Here is an 8,286-nt window from a genome sequence, read left to right as displayed (position 1 = left end):
ATAAGCGCTGGGAATGTGTCGTGCAGGGAAAAACAGGGGGACAGCAGCAAAAGCTGGTAAGGAATTTTTTCATCCTTGTGTTATAAATACAGAGTGCTCCCCAAAACCTCTGCAGCTGATGTGCTTGGCTCTTTGTTCCCATCTTCCAGGAGTGAAAATGCTCTTCATTGTTGTTTATTTGTAGGTCCCTTGGTCCCTCTCAGCCCCCCACGGGCAGTCCCGGGGGCAGTGACACCTCTGGCCTCTCAGTATTTGTGTTTTCTTTGCCCTGCTGTGGCCCCTGCACGTTAAACAGCCCTGCCAGAGAACAGGGGGCTGCAAGAGCTGCTCTGTTCCCTGGGATGTGTTATCTCTTGCAGAAATGTAAATAATCCCTTTCCAAGAAGCCACTGGAGAGGTTCTGTTCAGCTTTTTTGTCCTCGGGTGCTTCTGTTGCATTTTGCCATCTCAGTCGTGGCACCAGTTCTGGGCTTGTCTCCTTTTCCTTGTTTTTCCCTTAAAAAAGATGACCTTTTTTGCAGTAAATACATTTCAAGTGGAGCTGAACCAGCAGCCATCCAAAAATATTGTCAAATCCCCCATCTGAAGGTAAGGACAAGCATCTCCCTTAACCTGGCACCTTCACCTGGCTCACTTCCTTTCTTTCTTTTTTAAATAAAACTGTGATCAAAGTGATGGGGAGCAGTGGGTGCAGCCATGTCCTAAGCCAGCCTGGCCCGTGACTTGAGAGGCTTCCAGAAGCCAAATAGACACAAGTGTATTTACAAACCTTGAAGCAATTCAAAACCCCTTGTGCAGTGGAAACCCCCAGAGCGGTTAAATCTGTTCTGAGGAAAACTGGAGGTGCCAGCTTGTCCTGTAAAACAAAAGTGATGCATTGACACAGCAGCACAGGCTTCAGTTTGCTGCATTTACCTCTTGCAAAATGCCTGGATAACAATCCCAGCCCCAGAAAATCTCATTATTTTTGCTAGCTTCAAGCTGGAAAACTGCAAATGCCACTCTTGTGTTTCCTTGCACCTGGAGCTTGTTCTCACAGCTCTGTTCCCACCTGGCTGCAGTGGCTGGGGGGTAGGTGGATGTTAAACTGCTCCCACAGCATGCCAGGAATAAGAACTTTGGATTTCGTGCTCTGGAAAGCAGAGGGGGCCGTGCCAGTGCAGGCAGGGGCCTGTCTCCACCTGCACTGTCCAAGCTGAAACCACCCGTGCAGCCCAGCCTTGCCCAGGATGGAGCTGAACGTGGAGAGAGTTTATAGTGGCAATAAAGAGCAAGCCTTGGAGATGCTTTTGGAAACAAACTGTTCCAGCTGTGCTGACCTTGCAGGGGGAAGGCAGCCCAGCCCTGGGTGGCTCAAGGGCACCTGAAATTCCCCGCTGGGTTTCTTTTCTTGCGCTGTTTGTGATGCATTTCCCACGGCGAACGTGAAACTTCTGTGTTTTCTGCCCTTGCCTCACCTCCTCCAGGAAAAGGAATTCCAGAGGTGTCCTCACTGTCACCAAGGGTGTTCTCACAGCCCCTCTGCTGGGATGGAGGATGTGAAGTGGCCTCCCCTCAGTGCCCACAGCCGGAATTTCCAGCACAGAGAACCAAACTCACGGGGAAGCCAGCGGGGACAAGGAGCTTGAGAACTGGAAAAAGTATGGAATATTTTACAGTGTATAAAAAGTATTTTAAAGTGTATATATATATATATATTTAAATAGATATTTATTATTTGAGTATGGAAAAGGAACCAGGAATTTGCGCACAAGAAAGGGGAGGAAAAAATTGTAGGGGAGGGTGGCAGGGAAGGCTTGGAGACAGAAGCCTTGGAGAGAGGGAAGAGCAGGGCTCTGTCAGGGCTTACCAAGCTCTGGCAGGGGGTAAAGGAAATCATAACAAATAAAAGAGCTCCAGAATATACCAATGAAGATGGAGTTTGGAAGGAAAAGCAGCAGCAGCAGGCAGTGGCAGCAGGGTGGAGGCTGAAGGTAACCTAAGTCCTGCCACACATGGAAAAGGTGCTTTGCCCCATTTTTGTGGTGGACAGGGCAGAGATCCAGAGCTGGATCTTCCTAAATAAGATCAAACCCCAAAGATGGATTGTGCTCAGCTGTGTTTCATCCCAGGGAACAATCAGATTGAAAGGTCCAGCCCGGCCAGCTCTTCAATGGCTGACTCATCACTTCTTCAGTGAATTTCAAGATGAATTCATAGAGAAGATGGAAATTTAGGTCATTTGCTCAGGAAGAAGACGGAAAAAGAAAATGAGTGAGTAGAGACCACATCACCCAGGGCAAGGCACAAAATGAGCTGTAACTAGGACCAAAGTGCCTGGAAGGATCACCTTTTCAGGACAGGAGCAATGACAAGGCCAAGGAAAGAGAGAGTCTCTTCCTGAGAGCAGGGGAAGGAAAGCTCTCAACAATGCACCTGAAAATACATGAGCTGTGGAGGAATGGCAGAGAAAAAAGAATTGATATAAATAGATAAAAACATTGAGCAGCTGCCTCCCTACCATGTGCTCCCATTTTCTCCTGCTGCCAGAGAACACGGATGTTTCTTATTTATTTACTCCTAATTACTGAGCACCAGACTTCCCCTGATGAGATAAATGTAGCTCAGGATGCTGGTCTTCCCCTTCTCTTCCCCCAGGGTGTCTCCCCAGCACCTGCATCCAAACCTTGTGGAAATTCCAGCTCTCCATCCCCACTCCAGCTCTCCGAACGCCGTGGGCTCTCAGCCCCCTCCCCAGGCAAAGGCCAAGGTGCCTGGCATTTATCCAGCTGCACAGGGCATGGCACACCCAGCAAAACCTGGGCAGGGTCAATGGAAAAGAGATGGAAAAGAAGGAGGGAGATCAAGGGGAGTGGGAGTGTGTGCTGAGAGGTCTGGTGCAGGTTCTTGGCACAGCTCACAAGGGCAGAGCAGTTCCAGCTGGTATTTATGAGGCTGCTGTTCCCACTCAGAGTGATGAACAGTCCTTTCTTCCTGGCTGCTGGTGCAGTTGCTCACCTTTACCTACCAAATAAAACAACCCTGCACTTTCCCCAGCTGTGTTTCTGCCCAGCAAAACCCCTTGTTATGTGTGCTGGTCCCTGAAAAGGCTCTGCAAAATGGGAATTGTGCAGATTTGACTCTTCCCGAGTTCTCCTGGCTCCCTGAAATAACCTGTGTCACCACAGGTGTCAAAAAGGTGTCTCCACACCTTTGCTCTCTGCTTTACCGAGCCTCTGTGGAGGAAAAACCACCAGGAAAGGAAGGTCATTCTGGAATGAGCTTTGCTTCTTGGTTTTTGGCACAAAAGCTTGTCCAGAATAGATGAAAACCTGGGAGGAGAAGCCCAGCAGGACCTGAGCTCGCTCAGTTCAGACAGGGGCAGAGCAGGGAGGTTTCTTTCCATTGTTGCCCTTGTTTAGCAAACACTTCTCCAGATCCCAGAAATCCTTTTATCTGGCAGGAGCAATTCTCTAAGCCCTTTCAATCATTCTTCATGTCCAGAACAAGTTGTCAGCCCAAATACTCTCTCAGAATGGTGTTTGTTTTCCAAACACAGCTCTGCTTGGCAGCTGCACCGTCTGCAGCAGCTGGAGAGCGATAAAAGAGAGATGCCTTGGCTCAGGAGCTCAGATCCCAAGGGAAGGGCCACATGGGCCAGGTTTTCCTCTGCTCAGGGGGTGCTTCGAGGTGGAGACAGGTCTGTCCCCAGGGGAGAAGCTCCAGGTGGTGAGGAAACACCCAGTTTGCAGCCAGAGGTAAGATGTGGTGATGTGTGCGGGGCAGGGGAATGGGATTTCTCCTCATCCCAGTTCAGCTCCAAACCGCAGCCCCTCTGGGTCTCCCCTCAGGGGCGTTTTTCTCTGTGTCTCTTGTTCAGTTGTCACGAAAAGGTGTTTTGTTGCAGCTGCACTTTGACTGAAAAACTTGGGGTAGCTCTGGAAGGTGTCTCTGTCACCTAAGCAGCCTGAGAAAGCAGGATGGTTTCATTCTGCAGATGGGAGCCCCGTTTGATGCAAGCCACTAATGCAATTTAAAATCGTGTCATGTTGAAGGAAAAATGAATTTGCAAATCATCTCCCTTACCCACATGTTGATTCCTAAAGTATCCCTTGGAATATCTCAACATTTCCGAAGAAAGTTTTTGCCTAAGTAGCAGTGTCTTGAAGGCAGTCAGAGTTCTTGAAGGAGTTTTAGTTTCAGTGAAATTCAGTGAAATTTCACTGAAATTCAGTGGAGTTCCTGTTTCAAAACAAGAAGGATGGGAAAGAAGGACAGGGGTCTCTGTAGCTCTGCCCCTGATAGGGGGCTGTGGTTAATCAGGTCCATAAGTGACAACAAACAAATCCACCTTGGGAAAATGCCTTTGTTTGATTTGTCTGAGGTTATTTCCCTTGACTGATTTATGAGCTAAGCAGAGCCCCTTGTGCTCAGCCTGCAGCCCTTCATGCCTGCCTGCCATAGCTGCCCTGGGGCCATGGAGGATGCGTCCAGCCAGGAGCCAGCACTGAGCAAAGACACCCCGGGCTCCTTCCAGCCGCAGGAGCCTCCTGCCACTTTTGTCACCTTGGAGGAATACGAGCCCAGGGGCTTCAGCGCCAAAGAGTTCATCGTGGAGAAAGCCAGAGCCGCCTGCACGTGCAGCCCCCAAAGCCTCAGCACCGCCCTGCGCCGGCTCTTCCCGGTGCTGGACTGGCTGCCCCGCTACAACCTCAGGGCCCAGCTGCTCGGGGACATCATCTCGGGGCTCCTGGTGGGGATTGTGGCCATCCCTCAGTCCATCTCCTACTCCCTCCTGGCCAACCAGGACCCCATCTACGGCATCTACACCAACTTCTTCTGCAACATCATCTACGCGGCCATGGCCACGTCGCGCCACGCCTGCGTGGGCTCCTTTGGGGTGCTGTGCCTCATGGTGGGGCAGTCGGTGACGCGGCACCTGCAGCTGGCGGGGTACGGGGACAGCAGCGCTGCCTTGGGAGGCAACTCCAGCTCCCCCGGGAACGGGACAGAGGCCTGTGACAGGAGCTGCTACGCCATCACCGTGGCCCTTTCCTTGAGCTATCTGGTCGGTCTTTACCAGGTACAGATGTTCACTCTTGGGCTGTTTCCTGCCGGGAATTTCTCTCGAGGACCCTGCCATGCTCCCTGGCAGCGTCCCCACTGCCTGGGCCGAGCTGTCGCTGAGCAGTTCCAGGCTTTTCCACTGGGACAGCTAAAATTCAGAGCATCACAATGGTTTTATGCCCAGGGCTGCTCTGATGGGGCTGCTTGCGAGGAGGCAGCAGCAGGGACCTCGTAGGCTTTTGTGTGGCATCCCCAGCCACAGACCAGTGTTAAAGGTAGGTGTCTCTAGTTTTCCACACCCCAGATTAACTCCTGAGGACAGCTTCCTCACATGGAATGTGCAGCACATTCACAGAGTAGCCAGAGCTGCTGAAGTGGCAGCAAAGCGACATAAATTGCCAGCCACCCCTTCCAGCCCTCCTCACCCATGCTAAAGCTGTGGCTGCTTTGCTTTTCAGATCCTGCTGGGGGTTTTACAGCTGGGCTTTGTGGCTGTCTACCTGTCAGAGCCTCTCCTGGGTGGCTTCGTGACCGGCTCCAGCCTCACCATCATCACCTCCCAGATGAAATATCTGCTGGGCCTGAAAATCCCTCGTCACGAGGGGGTGGGCTCCTTCATCCTCACCTGGGTGGACCTTTTCAGGTACATCCACAACACCAACATCTGCGACCTGCTCACCAGCCTGGTGGCTTTGGCCATCATCGTGCCCGTCAAGGAGCTCAACGAGCGCTACAAGGAGAGGATGAAGGCCCCGTTCCCCATCGAGCTGCTCGTGGTCATTGTAGCCACGCTCATCTCCCACTACTTTGACTTCGAGCAGCGCTACAAGGCCGCTGTGTGTGGGGACATCCCCACCGGCTTCAGGAAACCCACTGTCCCAGACATCAGCCTGTTTCCCAGCCTGGCAATGGATGCTCTGCCCATTGCTGTCATTGGCTTTGCCATGACTGTGTCCCTGGCAGAAATCTTTGGCAAAAAGCACGGCTACGCCGTCAGTGCCAACCAGGAGATGATTGCCATTGGCATGTGCAACCTCATCCCTTCCTTCTTCTACTGCTTTGCCAGCTCTGCTGCCCTGACCAAGACGCTGCTGAAGGAGTCCACGGGGAGCCAGACGCAAGTCTCTGGGCTGGTCACCTCCCTGGTGCTGCTGCTGGTGCTGCTGTGGATCTCCCCGCTCTTCTACTCACTCCAGACCTCCATCCTGGGGGTGGTGACCATTGTCAACCTGCGGGGTGGCCTCAGGAAGTTCCGTGACACGCCCAGGATGTGGCAGCTCAGCAAGCTGGACACGGTGGTGTGGTGGACAACCATGCTGTGCTCCACGCTGGTCACCACGGAGATCGGGCTCCTTGTGGGCGTTTGCTTCGCCCTGCTCTGCATCATCTTCCGCACACAGAGACCCCGGGCCACGCTCCTGGGCAAGGTCAGCAACAGGGAGATCTACGAGGACCAGGCCACCTACAAACAGCTCAGCAGCATCGCCAACGTCAAAATCTTCCGCTTCGAGTCCTCCCTCTACTACGCCAACAAGGACTATTTCAAGGCTGTTCTGTACCAGAAAACCGGGGTCAATCCTGTCCTGCTGAGGGCCCAGGCACACACGGACACAGGCAGCAGCAAGGGCTTTTGGGGCACCGGGTTTGGCTGCCTGAAACAGGCCGGGAGAAGGGCTGAGCAGCCTCCAGCAGACTCCTGTCCCCCGTCCACAGAAATGCACACCCTAATCCTGGACTGTGGGGCCATGCAGTTCATAGACACCGTGGGTCTCTCCGTGCTGAAGGAGACACACCACGACTATAAGCAGGTCGGTGTCCAGGTGCTCCTGGCCAACTGCAACCCCTCCATCCGCCAGCGGCTCCGGGAGGGAGGCTGGGCTGGCGAGGCAGGCAGCGCTGGGGGCCAGCTGCCCTTCCACAGCATCCACGATGCCGTGCAGTTTGCTGAGCGCTGGCACCAGGGGGAAAGCGAGGACAAACAGGATGGTGCCCCAGACCCCGCAGACCTGAACTTCCAGGTGTCTTTGTAGCCCTGTGTGCGAGGGAAGGATTCTAACGGGGCTGGCCTGGGGAGCAGGTTCGGTGTCTGGGCCGTCAGAGCGCGCAGAAGGGGCTGGGATGCTCTGCCGGCGGCTGGGATGGGGCAGGAGGGTGCGGAAGGGGTTTGAGGAGGGGCTGAGCACGGGAGGATGCTCGGGATGCGTCCCAAGGTGGGGAGCGGGGAGCGCTCTGCGCCTGCCCCGCGCGGGCGCTGGGGGGCGCGGGTGAGCCGGGAATTGCCGGGAATTCGGGACGGGACCCCAAAACTCATCCCCGTCCCACCCCCTGCCATGGCACTGTGAGCATCATCCCATTCCAACCCCCCTGCCAGTGTCCCAGGCTGCTCCAAGCCCTGTCCAACCTGGCCGTGGACACTGCCAGGGATCCAGGGGCAGCCACAGCTGCTCTGGGCACCCTGTGCCAGGGCCTCAGCACTCTCCCAGGGAAGGATTTCTTCCCAAAATCCCATCTAACCCTACTCCCTTTAATTTTGGAGCCGTTCCCCCTTGTCGTGTCACTACAGACTCGTGTGAATCGTCTCTCTCCATCTCTCCCGTGTCCCAGGTGCTCCCACCCTCCTGGCCTGTGGCCACAAAACAGCAGCAACAGCAAAGCACTGCCCTAAGACCAAACAAGTGTCAGAAACTGGGAGTTTGCTCAGCCCACGGCTCTTACTCAAGCCTGCTGCTGCTCAGCTGCAGGGCAGGAGAGGCACTTTCCCTGCTGTTATTTCCAGTCTGGGAGTTGCATGACTTCCACAGCTGAAATGACACATTTCCTCCCCAAAACAGGTACCTGAGCTCACAAATCCTTTATAAACTGGAAATCAGGACACCAGTGCCACAGCCTGCGAGGGCCATGGTTCTCCCAGTGCCGGGAAGGCCCTGGGCTTCCCTTCCAGGGCCAGGTCCTGGCTGCAGCTGGGGACACGGTGCTGTCACTTGGTGCTGTCACAGGGCTGCCCCACGCCTGCAGCACCTCCAGGTGTGCAGCCAGAGGAGCCCCAGCTCTGAATGGGACACAGGGATTGTTCTTTCTCCTAGGCTGGGATAGGCAGCATCCTGCTGGCTCCAATTCTGCATCCCATGGGGTGAGTCTGGGCTCTGAAGGCTCCACAGCACTGCCAGATCCCAGAATAGCTTTTCTTCCACTAATTCCATCTGTAAAAACACCTTCTATGTTGCACATTTGGTATGTGAC

The 8,286-nt window shown here is 54.1% G+C and overlaps 1 protein-coding gene across 1 annotated transcript; it reads left to right on the top strand.

Moving 5' to 3' along the window:
• The first annotated feature begins 4,438 nt into the window (after window positions 1-4,438).
• On the top strand, window positions 4,439-7,126 carry LOC116451568 (sulfate transporter-like). The gene is made up of 2 exons (XM_032125169.1): window positions 4,439-5,062; window positions 5,505-7,126. The coding sequence occupies exons 1-2, from the start codon at window positions 4,457-4,459 to the stop codon at window positions 7,074-7,076; spliced, it is 2,178 nt and encodes a 725-aa protein (XP_031981060.1). The 5' UTR covers window positions 4,439-4,456; the 3' UTR covers window positions 7,077-7,126.
• Window positions 7,127-8,286: the final 1,160 nt, after the last annotated feature.

This window comes from Corvus moneduloides, chromosome 15, assembly GCF_009650955.1.
Source record: "Corvus moneduloides isolate bCorMon1 chromosome 15, bCorMon1.pri, whole genome shotgun sequence".
In the NCBI taxonomy this organism is placed as follows: domain Eukaryota; kingdom Metazoa; phylum Chordata; class Aves; order Passeriformes; family Corvidae; genus Corvus; species Corvus moneduloides.
The sequence above is the reverse complement of the archived record's forward strand: the minus strand, read 5'-3'. Positions and strand labels throughout refer to the sequence as shown.

Bases quoted from the DNA above. Each gene is read 5' to 3' on its own strand.
- LOC116451568 (XM_032125169.1), top strand. From the start codon at position 4,457: ATGGAGGATGCGTCCAGCCAGGAGCCAGCACTGAGCAAAGACACCCCG. The intron at 5,063-5,504 runs GTACAGATGTTC...TTTGCTTTTCAG, and splicing joins ATCTGGTCGGTCTTTACCAG to ATCCTGCTGGGGGTTTTACA.